The sequence below is a fragment of the Tarenaya hassleriana genome, unplaced genomic scaffold, assembly GCF_000463585.1.
Source record: "Tarenaya hassleriana unplaced genomic scaffold, ASM46358v1 Cleome4, whole genome shotgun sequence".
NCBI lineage: Eukaryota > Viridiplantae > Streptophyta > Magnoliopsida > Brassicales > Cleomaceae > Tarenaya > Tarenaya hassleriana.
This window is the reverse complement of record NW_010966881.1, coordinates 2,239,379-2,252,226: the sequence shown is the minus strand read 5'-3', so window position 1 is coordinate 2,252,226 and position 12,848 is coordinate 2,239,379. Positions and strand designations below refer to the sequence as shown.

Below are 12,848 nucleotides of genomic sequence, written 5' to 3'. Positions count from 1 at the left end.
AGCGGTTAACCACCTCGGAAACTCCCCGGAAACAGTCTTTATCATGTCGGTTTCGGATGGGGAGATGGAAACAAAGAGTGCTAAACCCGCTCTTGCTCTTGACACTAAGTCCTCGAGCTTTGGTTCGACTTCCCGTTTGGCTTCGATGGAGTCGTTGATCCCGTCCAAGCACGTCATGTAGTTTGTGAGGACGCTACTCAGCCAAGAATGAACGTTCGAGTAGGACAGGAAACTAGGGTTCCCTCTGAGTTCCTCCATGGAATTCACCATCCTATCCTTTGATACATCCAAAAGCTCCTCACAATCCGCCAAACCCGCGAAATCTCTCGCCCTGTTCGCACGGTTTTTGGCCTCGTTCACGGCTTCCATGACGTTTTCAAGACGCGAGACAGAGCTCTTCAAGAAACCGTGCATCAGACCGAGGCGTTTGAGCTTGGAGAGGGGAGAAGCAGGGGAAGTTTCGAGCTCTGAAAGGTGGGAATGGCACGAGTCTTTGTCATGAGCTCCTTGGCAGATTTGGGCGGTGGTTAAGTATCCATTGGTCGCGCGGATAGTGACAAGTTGAAAGGTGATGAAAGCCGAGGAGGAAAGAATGGCTACAAAGGAGAGAGCAAGACAAAGATTCTTGTGGTTAAGGGACTTTGGTTTGTCAAGGAGAGGATGGTCTGCGGAAGACATCGTTGGTGATCGTGTTTTTGCTTGTTGGGTCTTCACTCCCCACCCTTGCCTCTTTTATAGAAGATTTGTCATGATGAATGCCTTCAAGTGGGTCGTATTCTTTGAACTTGTTTTTCCAATACATTGTCCTTCCCTTATCCTTGCACCTATATGCATTAATCGATAATATATAATTATTTTCATTATCACTTTTTACCAGTTTAATCGTTAATTTGCAAGTTGATGGAGCCTATTGGGTGAGATCATTGTTAATTTCCTACTTTTTTCCAAAGAACAGTAAAAAATTATAAAAAACAAATGTGCAGATCTACTCGTGATCTTATTCTTTATTAACATATATAATAACACTGGAATTTATTCTTTAAAAACAAATGTGGAGAAAGATATGTATCGTCGAAAAAAGAGTTTATGCATATACGAATTGAGATTACAAATATATTAAAATGTTTTTTTTTCTAAATGATATTAAAATATTTTAACAGATTTTTTTTTAATTTTGGATGAAAATAAAAAATAAAAAAGAGTGAGAAAACAAAGGTAAAAGATTATAAATTCAACATTCTTTATATAAAAAAAAACGAACCAGAATTTGTTTATGGGTGTTTTGGCAGGTTTATATGAACGTGCTCGGTTGGCGTTAAAGCATGGTGGGAATATAAATGGATACTAAAATAGAAATATTTTACTATACATATCATACATAATTTTGTCTAAAGTATTATCAATTATTAGAACGTGTAGTGGCTGGTCTCATCAATTATTTTCATCTTTTTGGAAAAGGTGAACAGAAAGAAGGCAAATCCCATTAATATATACCTTAAAATGATGATACCGATGCACATGTTCTTTTAATATAAATTAAAAAAAACTCGTATTTAAATATATATCTAAGCTTTTATAAAAATTCCAAATAGATATCTTAATTATAAAACTTTTCTATAAATATTTGAATTTTTTAAAATCCTATAAAAATACTTAAACTTTTGAAAATTTTCTAAATAAACACATAATTCGTTAATAATATCGATTATTTTTATTTGAAAAGTATCTTAATTTTGGATTTATTTGATAAATTTTTAAAAAGTTTAGTTATTTATATAGAATTTTTTAAAAATTTAGATATTTATATAAAAGTTTTATAATTCGTTAATTTATTTGGATTTTTAAAAAAATTTTAGATATCTATATATGAATTTTTTAAATTTTAATTAATATATATACATATATTATAGAGAGAAAAATATGCATGTGGCTGTATTTAAAATAGACGTAAAATTGGGGGTGGGGTCCATTTCTTCCCTGATTCCGCTCCTGGTTTTTATTTAACCACGGCAAAAATCATGCAGAGCTTTATATTTTATATTTTTTTAAACACAACTATGTTTCTTCTTATTTGGAAAAATAAAAAATAGAAAACGTGATCTTATCACATTAAATCCGTAAATATTTCAAATCATAGATTTCTTTTGACGTTCAATCTATAGACAAGAAACCCTAAAATTCATAGACAGTGAAAGATCACTGATTTTGACTAAGTTCCACTACACAAGTCGCGGGTGTTTGGTGGAAAAAAGTGAGGCGATTCACGTGACAAAGGTCCTCGAATTCTCTCGTGATTCTTCGTACTCTTCCATCATATATATCCCACAATATTATATAAATCGAGTTACAGAAAAAAAAAAGTGTGGGATCCTAACGTAAATGATATGATTGATTTGCAAAATACACGACGGAGTGATGCGAGACATCATGGTACGCATGTGGTGGCTGTCGTGGATCAGATTTGTCTCATGTGAGCGTTCACAAGTGAGATGACATTAGACAACAAAAAGGTACCTCGATAGAGTTGGTAGATATGCAAGTGGGGATGCCATGCCGACTTTTACAATCTTGATCTTATTCGAGATTTAAATATTTCTCAATCCACGAGTAAGATATTCAATTTTTCGAATACTCGTTTCACCGGAAATCAAGTTAGAGTTCAACAACACTGAGAATCCGACTTCGACGGATGACTATCGATGATAATTCATATTCACATGCACATAGCCCGAACCCGCACTCAATCTGAAGGTTCCAGATTGAAACTCCGACAATTTTTCGGATCTATAGAACCAAGTTCAAAACCTAGTCCTATAAGACTCGGTTTCGAAACGGGTCAGGCCGATCCATTTTAATACATGATTTGTGCATCCATTATTCTTTCGCATTTAATTTTTAAAACAAAATTAAATAGGACTTTTAGATCAGTCCAAAACCCGATTTGAGTTTGGGTTGAAAGCACAGAGTTTTTTAGGCCTACAAATTTAAACCCGATAGTTTTTGGATGGACTCGAACCAAAATTGATACCCTGTAGATACCAGACTCGCTTTTGTCGTCTGGGGTTAGAGTTTGGTGTTCCTTGTCACCATTGTTCTGATGCCTCGCCTCTGTCACCTAAGGTTAGAGTTAGAGTTAAGGTTCCTCTGAGCCGTCTCGACCGGCTTCCGACACCTCACCTAGTCTCTTAATCAATCTCCTCTCTCATTTTCCGTGTTTGTGTCTCGTCTTTTCAACTCGACCTCGCTGTCCGGGTAACCTGTGGATACCCTCCTCAAGGTTTTCCCACTGCCATTCAGGTCACTATGCTAATCTGCATTGATGCAGATCTCTTTCATCACCACTATACCTTTAGCCCTAAACCCTGCAACCTGCAAGCGACTCTTCCCACTGCTAAATCACTTATACACCTACGAAACTTGGATCAGAGCGAGCAAAAGGAGAAATAACATCTCCTAAGAAACAGAATAAGGTTTATTCTCAAACCCCAGATCATCATCCTGACTTCACCTTTGACCCACATTATTGGGTTTCGGACTTTTTACACAGTTCTATTCCATGACTAAGAAACAAAGAGTATGCAACAAATGCAGGTGTTTTATCTATTCAACAGACCAAACTAAGGATGAGAATGGAGAAAAAAACTAAGTCCAACTAGATTTTTTTAATGGAAGTGAAGATACATCATGCAAGCATTCAACGATACCATTAGATGGAAAGGTGGTAGCAAGATTATATCTAGATATCTTAGAACAGGCATACATTCACAAAACTAGGCATCCTACCAAGGCATTCTTCTGGTATGCTCTAGGCTAAATATCTCTCTTCCTTAGCATGAAACACTCTGCAACAACCACAATTTCGAAGAGGAGACATAACAGTGAACACTATGGTATCCTAGAGTTTCACCACCTCTTTAGTCCACGTTCTTGATTATACCTCTCATACCCAGATGGATAACTAATTGAAATTCAGTGCCTTTAACAAGGAACGGTCTGGTATTGTACTATCCAAGGAAAACATCGTATGCCCACAAACATTGTTCAATCTGAAAACTTTTGAAAGGAGGGATCCATTACCTAACATATTATAGCTCATAAGATCGATCAATGCCAACTGGAAGGCCAATATGGGTGGACTCCATATCCAGTCTTCCAGTTATCCAAGGAAATCACCTTCTTCACAGCCCAAAAGGATATGAACAGAGCCAAAAGCATAACCAACCTCTGTGCAGTAACATTCCTCGCTCGGATAAGCACATTGGTGACAAAAGCCAGGAGCAATCCAACCACAGTGTACAAGAACCCGACCGCGAATCCCTCGGCACCAAGCTGCATACCTGAACCCTGGTAGAAGAAGATTAGCCGTGTCGGATCGTTCCTGTCCTGGAGGAACATGGGCATTTTCCTGATGATGTTGTGCATCGTGCCAGCGACACTGAAGAAGTAGACGAAAATGGCGCCCGCTAACCAGACCCTCCGGTCATGGATAAGAGTTTCCCCTTTGAGAACCCTCTTGATGACAAACGGAGTCCAGATCGTGACCAATGCTACAATGATACCAATCTGGGTCTTCGACAGGAGCGGCGGTCGGTGAAGTGGACCGACCGTGAGCTTGGTCCGATGCTCGACGAATTCCGCCATGGATTCCGCCAAACGGGAGTAATCCCCTTGGTCCATCTGACCCGATTCATCCCGGAGATTGACCGTGGAAGGACCCACGAGGCGGATGTGAGGAAGCGCGTTGACGCCGAATAGCTGGAACGAAGACTGGGACTGCGAGAACTCGATCTCGCAAAAGAAAAGCTTGCCGGCGTCGGATCCGTTGTTGTTTGCAGCGAATGATGCGGAGACGATGGAAAACTCACGGCGGAGCTCCTGGAGGCGGAGCTCCTGCTTGTTGTGGAGCTGAACGGCGTCGAAGAAGATGAGGAGTGAGTAAGGACGAGGAGCGGAAACAGAGGTGAGGAATTGGGAGACAAGGTGGTCATTGAGGCGGATAACACCGGATTCGGCGGCGGATCGGAGGGAAACAAGCTCGGCGATGAGATCTGAATCGGAATCTTGATCGGCCAAAGAGAAATATAGAGACGATGATAGTGTTAACACAAGGAGGAGGAGAAAGGGCGAGAGATTCGATGGATTCGTCACCATTGTTGAATTTGAATCTCTCTTCAGGTGAGTCGGAACGATCGGTCCTCAAGAGGGGTAATGCAAGTGAAGGTTAAAAAACCTCTAGACGTGAATGAAGGTTCTCTTACTCGAAACGACATCGTTGGGTCTCGCTGGTTTCTCCTCGTGGACATCTTCTATTGGTTGACAGCGCCAGGTGGAGATATATTATTGGTGAACCTTAGTGAAAAAAATTAAGAAAAAAATAAAAGAAGATCACTGTAATGGGATTCGAACCTGCGCCTATGAGGAACAGGGAGTAATTCTAGCGCCTTGGGCCACTCGTACAAACAGCGACCATAGAAAGTATATTATGTTTTCAAAACTAATATTTATTGTTAATAATTTAGCAACCTTTCAAACTCATACAAAACTAACATTGTAATGGGAAATGATGTCTTGTATCACTAGACCAATAATCTTCTCCCCATTCACATTCCACTCAATTTTAAAAATAAAATGTATAGTTTTGTACGGCGTAGTTAAATGTAAAACAGTAAAAAAAAATGTTGAAAAGCACGAAACACAATGCTTATATCTTCGTTTGGTTCGAGTAAAAAAAAAACAGGATGTGGGTTTCAGACAAAGAATAGCTACAGATTCGGATGGTTCAGCATGAACCTAAAGCTGGTCGGCGGCGACTCAGCCGGCGTCGTCACCGCCTACTATGTGAGCTTCTTTTTTTGTTGTTGCTGTATATGTTAATTAAGGTAAAGATGTTACTTCGATCTTTTTCAAATATTTGTTGTTCGAAATTGACGTTGCATTGCAGATGTGTTCGGAGAACGGAGCGGGGCCGGAGAGGGACGAGATCGACTTCGAGTTTCTAGGGAATAGGACGGGACAGCCGTACATCATACAGACCAATGTGTACAAGAACGGGACCGGCGGTAGGGAAATGCGACATTCTCTATGGTTTGATCCTACGGAGGATTACCACACTTACTCCATCCTTTGGAACAATCACCAACTTGTGTAAGTCTCTCACTCGATATAAGCACGCGTTTAAGTTCGGTTATATAAATTACTGAATCAATTTAAACCGATATATATATATGAACGAATTCGATACGTAATTTTTCTCAACCCGAAATTTAAATCCGAATCCAATATATATAAAATAATTGAATGAACTGAATTTTTTTAAAATAAATATTTTTATTTATAAAAATCGAATGAATAGAACAGAAAATTTCGAAACAAAAAATAATAGCATCAAACTCGAAAATAAATCGAATCAAATAAAATCTAATAGATTTAGTTTTTTTAAAATCGAAAACTTAAACCCGAAAATAATCAAGCTGAGCTTTGAATTGATTCGAAATTCAAAATGTCCACCGTTAAATAGAGTTAAACCCTAATATATATATATATATGAGATAACCGGTTTTTAGATTAAAAAAATAAGATAACCGGTTCGATGTCTAAACCGGACAGGTTCTTCGTGGATAGAGTACCGATTAGGGTTTACAAGAACAGCGACAAAGTACCGAACAACGACTTCTTTCCGAACCAGAAACCAATGTACTTGTTCTCCAGCATCTGGAACGCCGACGACTGGGCGACACGTGGCGGTCTCGAGAAAACGGACTGGAAGAAATCTCCGTTTGTTTCCTCCTACAAGGACTTCTCCGTTGACGGATGCCGCTGGGAGGATCCATACCCTGCGTGCGTCTCCACCACAACGGATAACTGGTGGGACCAATATGACGCGTGGCACTTATCTAAGGATCAGAAGATGGATTACGCTTGGGTGCAGCGTAATCTCGTCGTATATGATTACTGCCAGGATCGTGAGAGGTATCCTAAGCTACCTTGGGAGTGTAGCATCAGTCCCTGGAACTGAGCAATTCGTCTTTTTTTTTTTGGACCTTTCTTTTACTCTTTGGAAATGTTTTTTGTAATTTTATTTTATTTTTTAATATTCTCTTTATTTTTTGGTTTGATGGGATCAAGTGTTTACTTATTTAATTAATGTCTCTATATCGAATAAAATCAAATCTAATCAAGACCGATTTTCGTACAAAAAATAAAGGGTCCACTAATCACAGATTAGATTTGTCAATTGTGGGCCGGTTCGGTAGGAGAAACATAAACAGGGAGTCTTTGGAAAAAAGAAAGCGAACATAGAGGTGACACAAGAGTCCGAGGTGTGGCGAGTACCCGTCCGATCAACGGGATGAGTACGGACGTCGATTGTAAGAACCCGCATTTTGCAGATTTTGGTTCAGATTCCTTTGATTATATTCGGATTCCACAATTTCGGTTTTAGAAAAATTATAACAATTTGATTTTTATATTGAATTCAGTTTGATTAGTTTGGTTCTATTTCATTTTGGATTCGATTTTTGTTGATAAGAATACACACTTTCTTTAATAAATTATAATCATCCAGTTTCTACATCGAAATTGGTTTGGTTACAGTTATATATGTTATTTGGTTGAAGATTGAGATTAGAGGTAAGTTAGAGCTTTTCGATGTATTGAACCTCAATTGTGCAGGTTTGGGCTTCTAAGTTGGCTATCCAATCTCGATCCTATGAGAGAAGAGTACTCAAAAGGTGTCCCAAACGTTTTATGTACTCTTAAGGTGTTCTAAATGCTCATGTACTAGCAGGGTATCCAGACAGGTGATGGGAGGGTGAATGGGACAACCGAAGGAGCGAGGTGAGTGTGGGTGAGGCCAAGACGAGGGGGTGGGCAAGGAAAGAGAGAGATCAAGGGGAAGGTAGGGGAAGAAAGAGAGGACGAGCTGAGGAGGGTTAGGAGGCGTGGGACGCAAAGAGGCGAACCCGAAGGCTGAGGAACAAGCAGTAGAGACAACGGAGGGAAAATGGACGAGGCAAGGGCAGAATTCCTAACACATCAAAACCCTAAAACGATATTACATTTGGTCGCTCTGCGTTCGTCGTCTCGTCCCCTCCTCTTCCCACTCACCATCTCTCATTTGCAGCGAGCTTTCCCACCGGTCCGGACATACCCACGAGACACGAAAAATCTCTAGTTGAAATCTGAACTTGAACCTGCTTGCAAGATCCATGCCCATCCTACCGGTGGATGAACACATGGTTTTTAGGTATCCCGACCAGAGTTCAAGTCTCTTGCCTACGCCTACTAAAACACCATGCAGCTCACATGGACAATGTAATAAGGACCAAGACCCACCGTGGAAACCCTGAAAGAGGACAGTCAGAGAAAAGAAGAAAGGTCCGAAGAATGAGGGGGAAGAGACAATGAGTAATGCTTCTCTTTGTTCTATTTTTCTATGGTTTTACCATAAGAGTTTTGACTTTGTTGTGAAGCCATCAGTACAATCTTTAGCTGCACAATAGAAGTGACTTCCATTATGTTCTTGAGATTCACATCAAAGTTGGGATCAAAACCATATTATGTTTGAATGATCGTCTTCGTCTATACCAAAACTGAAAATATCACCTCTGTAAGTAGTTCATATCATTTCTTTTATCACCTCATAAAGGCAGCCAAGAATTTTTCTCGAATTTCTAGAGTGAAGGAGAGTTATACTGACCCTATCTTCTCCGTTTTGACTCTTTACGCAGTTCCGCAAAGTAGTTGTCTAGATTCTGCTTCTCCCACATCTGTCTCCGCACTAAATCTTCCTTTGTAGATCCATCTGGCAATAATCACCGTCCCAAGATTCGCGTTGGTAACAACATATCAAACTTGGGCGTCTAAGAATCATGGTGTTGGGTGAGATGGAGAGAGAGAGTGAAATGAATTCGAATGGAAGTTACCGATATTAGTCCATGCATCAGGAGGCAACCTAAGGGCTTTCTGCGTTAGGTATGATGCGTCTTCCCATGAATACGGAGCTTTTTTCACATTGTATCTCCATACCCAACAACTGTACCATAGTAGCAGCTGGAAGAATCGGAAATCGGATCCGTGGTGTCAAGATATCAGTACAAAAAAGCTAAAAGTGTCTATGAAATCCGGAAATAAATCATGAAACCTTGCTGAGAGTGTACGGAAGGAGGATAAATTGGACGCCAAGAAGTTCCCAGAACGACGGCTTTTCAGCACCTTTGATCTGTAGATCTAGTTCTTTGCTTAGCTCTTCCTCCAGTTTCCTACCAAAAATATCATTGCATCCATCAGGAAAGATAAAAGAGTTAGATGTCAAGATTCATTCGGCTAGTTGAAGGAACCAAACAGAACATACTTGTCAATCTGCTTATGACCCTTCTTCTTGTTAGTTACTCCACCGGTGCGTTCGAGTTCCAAGGCCTTAAGCCTATTCTTGTAAGCAGGAGTCCGCTTTACCATCGCTATAGCCTGAATTTGATCGAGATTTTGGGTTTGTTGGTATGCTATATTGAATTATTTTGAACTGATAACTATGCAATACTGTTCAACAGGAGATAGCTACACAGTGTTCACATTTGTTACCATGTCAATAAATAGATATCATTCAAGTAAATTGATAACATAATGCATGTTTGGTTCTCTCTTTCATAAGATGCTATGGATATCATCCGATACATCAAAACATATATCTATATAGATATATGACATACCTCATTATACCTGGCCACTCTGTTCATGTATTGAAATGCTGAAAGAATAACGAACAGACCGACCAGAACAGCACGGGGGTCCTAGAAATAAATATGGAAATCGAAAATCAACGTTTGCTAAAACTTCAAGCTTATTTTCAAAAGTTTAATGAACGATCAACAATATCTTACCGTCTTGTGTCCATAGTATGCACGATAGTATCGAGCTGTGTTGTAAAACACCTATAAGGAGACATACAATGGTATTTCGCTGGTCAGACCAAAAATACAAGAAGACAAGCAAAATCAATAGCATTGGCATTTCTAACAAAGCTTTCTACTAACCTCTTCAGGATGTTCAATCGCATAATCATATTGTGCCCGAGTAGCCTCATCTTTCAGAATCTGCAAAGAGATTCAATTCTTTCTATGATTTGTTCACACCATCGTACGTGCAAGAGAAGATTAATAATCAAGAGAAGGCCTTGCGCCGGTTTTCCTATCCTTAACCATCAAACCGATCAGTCTCTGTCTACCTCTTTTCTCCTTTCAAGTGATCATCAAAACATGCCCTTTCCCACGAACCAATCTCAAAGCGTGTCTACACATAGAACCTCCAAAGTTTAAAAATTCCTTCTACCGTCTTCTGACTGGGCATAACCCATTATCGGAAGTACAGTTCGTGTGCTTAGAACCAATGATTTACCATGCATCCATGGCAAATATCTCATCAAACAAATATCTCATTGAGAGTGCAGTTCGCGTGTTTAGAACCAATGATTCTCCAAATGAGAGATTAGTCAGAGGTAAATGTCCTAAAGCTTATCAAACCACTCGTTGCCATTGAAGATTAGCATCCGATTCAATAAACTTGTCTGCTCCACACCAAACCAAAATCCACCAAGAACTATGTAAAATCCACATTCATATGAATTGGGATTTATTAGTCAAGATTGATACCTCGTAAGCATTGGCGATTTTGACAAACAGCTTCTTCGATTCCGGATCCGGATTCTTATCTGGGTGGCTTCCCGATGGATAGACAGATTAGGGAGATGAGCAACCAAAACCAAATCTCAACAATCTCAAAACAAATTAAACCCGTGGGATTCAATCAACAAGATCAGGAACCAACAAATCTTACTGTTTCAGAGAGAGCTTGTAGTAAGCTTTCTTGATCTCCGAAGAATTCGCACTCTGTGTCACGCTGAAACCGCAAAATCCACAGAAAAATCAATACGAGAAAAGGGAAGAAACTGAATTAAAATCGAAAGAAAATAGGATTGGAGATGAAACCCAAGAAGATCATAGCAATCGTCTTCGCCACAGTATATCGCCGAAGAGGGCTTGACGAGAAGTGCGAGTACGACAATAAACACGAGAGTAATCCCCTCGGTCCATCTGACCGGATTCATCCCGGTGATTAACCGTGGAAGGACCCACGAGGCGGATGTGAGGAAGCGCGTTGACGCCGAATGGCTGGGACTGCGAGAACTCGAACTCGCAAAAGAAAACTTGTCGGCGTCGGATCCGTTGTTGTTTGCAGCGAATGATGCGGAGACATAAAATATTGTTTCAATTATATAAAAATCAAATCTTAAATGTATATTAACTAAGGAGCACTTTCAATTATCTTTATATTATAGTTTCAAAATTTTTAAATTTGTTAAAATTTGAATTCTAGTCATTTCAATAACCGAGAAAACTAAAATCGAACTAAATAAAAAAAATAACCGAAAAATCGATATTTTTTTAAAAAAAATAAAATTTTAACCGAAATCAAATCGAAACGAAACTTATATAAAGACCGAATGGTTATAATTAATCTATAATCGAAATAATCGAATCCGAATATAATCGAATCGAACCCAAACCGAAATTCAAAATGGCCAATAATATCGATAATTAGTTAATGAGATCCACGATATACAATTATTTTTTATTATTAAAATTGAGATATAAATTATTTGTTTGATATATAAAAATATATATATATATGTACAATTTAATTATTAAAAAATTATTGTTATATTATCTGTATAAAAAATATAATTATTGCATACGCTTGTATAGGTTGAAAGTTAATAATTTGTTTTGTACGTCTTAGATCCTATCTGTCATTTTTTTCGATCTTTACAAAACAAAATTAGTTAAAAGCCCTCCGTTTAATTTTAGATCATTAGAGTCATTTTTTTGTTTTAAAATAAATGATGTTTTAGATACTTGCTCAACTTGTAGTTTTGCAAAAAAAAAATTCGTATAATCGTAGGAAAACAGTTGGACTATTATAAAAAAATGTCCTTATAATACAGTTTGAGATATATTTGATATAATAATAAATGCTATTAGTCTTCCCAAAGTGTCTCTATTTTGAAAATGATATATATATATATATATATATATATAATCATTTGCACAATGATTCCATAAATTTATAATTCTCCCAAATCATATTAATAATCATAAGTTTCATACAAATCTAAAAACCCATTTGATCAAAACATCCGCATTTAGACATGCACATATACATTTCCTTGAGCAAATATATACCAATAACAACTTTCTATGTTTGTGATATTCATTATCCTTAGCGACCATGCACCATGGTGATCGTAACATCGTTCACAGAACCACTGGTTTCCCCACTCGGCCACGGAGCAGATCCGCCATTGTTGCTGCTGCTTCTCTTCCTAATCGTAAACGCAGGATGCTTCGGAGACGGAAGAACCGTTGTGTTATTACCCAACATGAAGACCACAGTGTACATTGTCGGCCTGTCTGTTGCGCTTTCTTGCACGCACAGCAACCCTATTTGCATGAACCTCGAGATTTCTTCTTCATTACACGCCGTCTTTTCCATGGATTTGTCTACGAGCTTTGAAACTTTTCCCTCGTTCCATAAATCCCAAACCTACGCGGTGAAAAACATTTCGATCATCCAAAATCGAAGAGTTCATGAGAAACATGCAAGTAGATGTGGAAATGTATATGCTTACATGTCCGACCAGGTTAGAAGAAGGGTTTTCGTCGTAGAAGCCATTGTTTTTCTTGCCTGTTACGATCTCTAACATCAAAACTCCGAAGCTATACACGTCGGATTTCACGGAGAATTGTCCGTCCATTGCGTATTCTGGAGACATATATCCGCTGTAAGATCGGAAG

The 12,848-nt window shown here is 38.8% G+C and overlaps 5 protein-coding genes across 6 annotated transcripts in view; 1 reads left to right on the top strand and 4 right to left on the bottom strand.

Annotated features, from left to right (window-relative positions):
* LOC104823521 (pectinesterase/pectinesterase inhibitor 18) overlaps positions 1–748 on the bottom strand; it is a 2,669-nt gene extending 1,921 nt beyond the window's left edge. The window contains exon 1 of the mRNA XM_010555124.2: positions 2–748. Within this exon, the coding sequence (XP_010553426.1) occupies positions 2–678 (677 nt within the window). The 5' untranslated portion in view covers positions 679–748. The remainder of the gene's footprint in view (position 1) is intronic.
* A 2,930-nt stretch (positions 749–3,678) lies between these two features.
* LOC104823520 (probable dolichyl-diphosphooligosaccharide--protein glycosyltransferase subunit 3B) lies at positions 3,679–5,203 on the bottom strand. Its single transcript, XM_010555123.2, has one exon. The coding sequence runs from the start codon at positions 5,149–5,151 to the stop codon at positions 4,105–4,107; it is 1,047 nt and encodes a 348-aa protein (XP_010553425.1). The 5' UTR covers positions 5,152–5,203; the 3' UTR covers positions 3,679–4,104.
* Positions 5,204–5,731: 528 nt separating this feature from the next.
* LOC104824540 (probable xyloglucan endotransglucosylase/hydrolase protein 8) lies at positions 5,732–7,175 on the top strand. Its single transcript, XM_010556641.2, has 3 exons — positions 5,732–5,838; positions 5,942–6,144; positions 6,607–7,175. The coding sequence occupies exons 1-3, from the start codon at positions 5,785–5,787 to the stop codon at positions 7,013–7,015; spliced, it is 666 nt and encodes a 221-aa protein (XP_010554943.2). The 5' UTR covers positions 5,732–5,784; the 3' UTR covers positions 7,016–7,175.
* Positions 7,176–8,165: 990 nt separating this feature from the next.
* Positions 8,166–11,202, bottom strand: LOC104823519 (chaperone protein dnaJ 50). 2 transcript variants are annotated; one of them, XM_010555122.2, is made up of 12 exons: positions 10,983–11,202; positions 10,831–10,893; positions 10,647–10,713; positions 10,032–10,091; positions 9,879–9,929; positions 9,708–9,788; positions 9,353–9,465; positions 9,143–9,260; positions 8,925–9,051; positions 8,699–8,803; positions 8,445–8,490; positions 8,166–8,344 (listed from the first exon to the last, which is right to left on the bottom strand). In XM_010555122.2, exons 1-10 carry the CDS (start codon positions 11,099–11,101, stop codon positions 8,700–8,702), a joined length of 903 nt encoding a protein of 300 aa, XP_010553424.1. In that variant the 5' UTR covers positions 11,102–11,202; the 3' UTR covers positions 8,166–8,344; positions 8,445–8,490; position 8,699. The 2 variants fall into 2 exon arrangements, with proteins under 2 accessions (XP_010553424.1, XP_010553423.1); XM_010555121.2 differs by lacking the exon at positions 8,166–8,344 and having other exon boundaries at positions 8,364–8,490.
* Positions 11,203–12,113: 911 nt separating this feature from the next.
* Positions 12,114–12,848, bottom strand: part of LOC104823518 (G-type lectin S-receptor-like serine/threonine-protein kinase At1g11410) — a 3,329-nt gene continuing 2,594 nt past the window's right edge. Inside the window, exons 5-6 of the mRNA XM_010555120.1 lie at positions 12,683–12,833; positions 12,114–12,597 (exon numbers count right to left, since the gene is read on the bottom strand). Coding sequence (XP_010553422.1) covers positions 12,274–12,597; positions 12,683–12,833 — 475 coding nt within the window. The 3' untranslated portion in view covers positions 12,114–12,273. The remainder of the gene's footprint in view (positions 12,598–12,682; positions 12,834–12,848) is intronic.

Coding starts and splice junctions, on each gene's coding strand:
- LOC104823519 (XM_010555122.2), bottom strand. CDS start 11,101: ATGAATCCGGTCAGATGGACCGAGGGGATTACTCTCGTGTTTATTGTC. Junction 9,789..9,878: donor CATACTATGGACACAAGACG/GTAAGATATTGT, acceptor ATTTATTTCTAG/GACCCCCGTGCTGTTCTGGT. Junction 8,804..8,924: donor TGATGCATGGACTAATATCG/GTAACTTCCATT, acceptor GATTATTGCCAG/ATGGATCTACAAAGGAAGAT.
- LOC104823520 (XM_010555123.2), bottom strand. CDS start 5,151: ATGGTGACGAATCCATCGAATCTCTCGCCCTTTCTCCTCCTCCTTGTG.
- LOC104824540 (XM_010556641.2), top strand. CDS start 5,785: ATGAACCTAAAGCTGGTCGGCGGCGACTCAGCCGGCGTCGTCACCGCC. Junction 5,839..5,941: donor GCGTCGTCACCGCCTACTAT/GTGAGCTTCTTT, acceptor GTTGCATTGCAG/ATGTGTTCGGAGAACGGAGC. Junction 6,145..6,606: donor TGGAACAATCACCAACTTGT/GTAAGTCTCTCA, acceptor TAAACCGGACAG/GTTCTTCGTGGATAGAGTAC.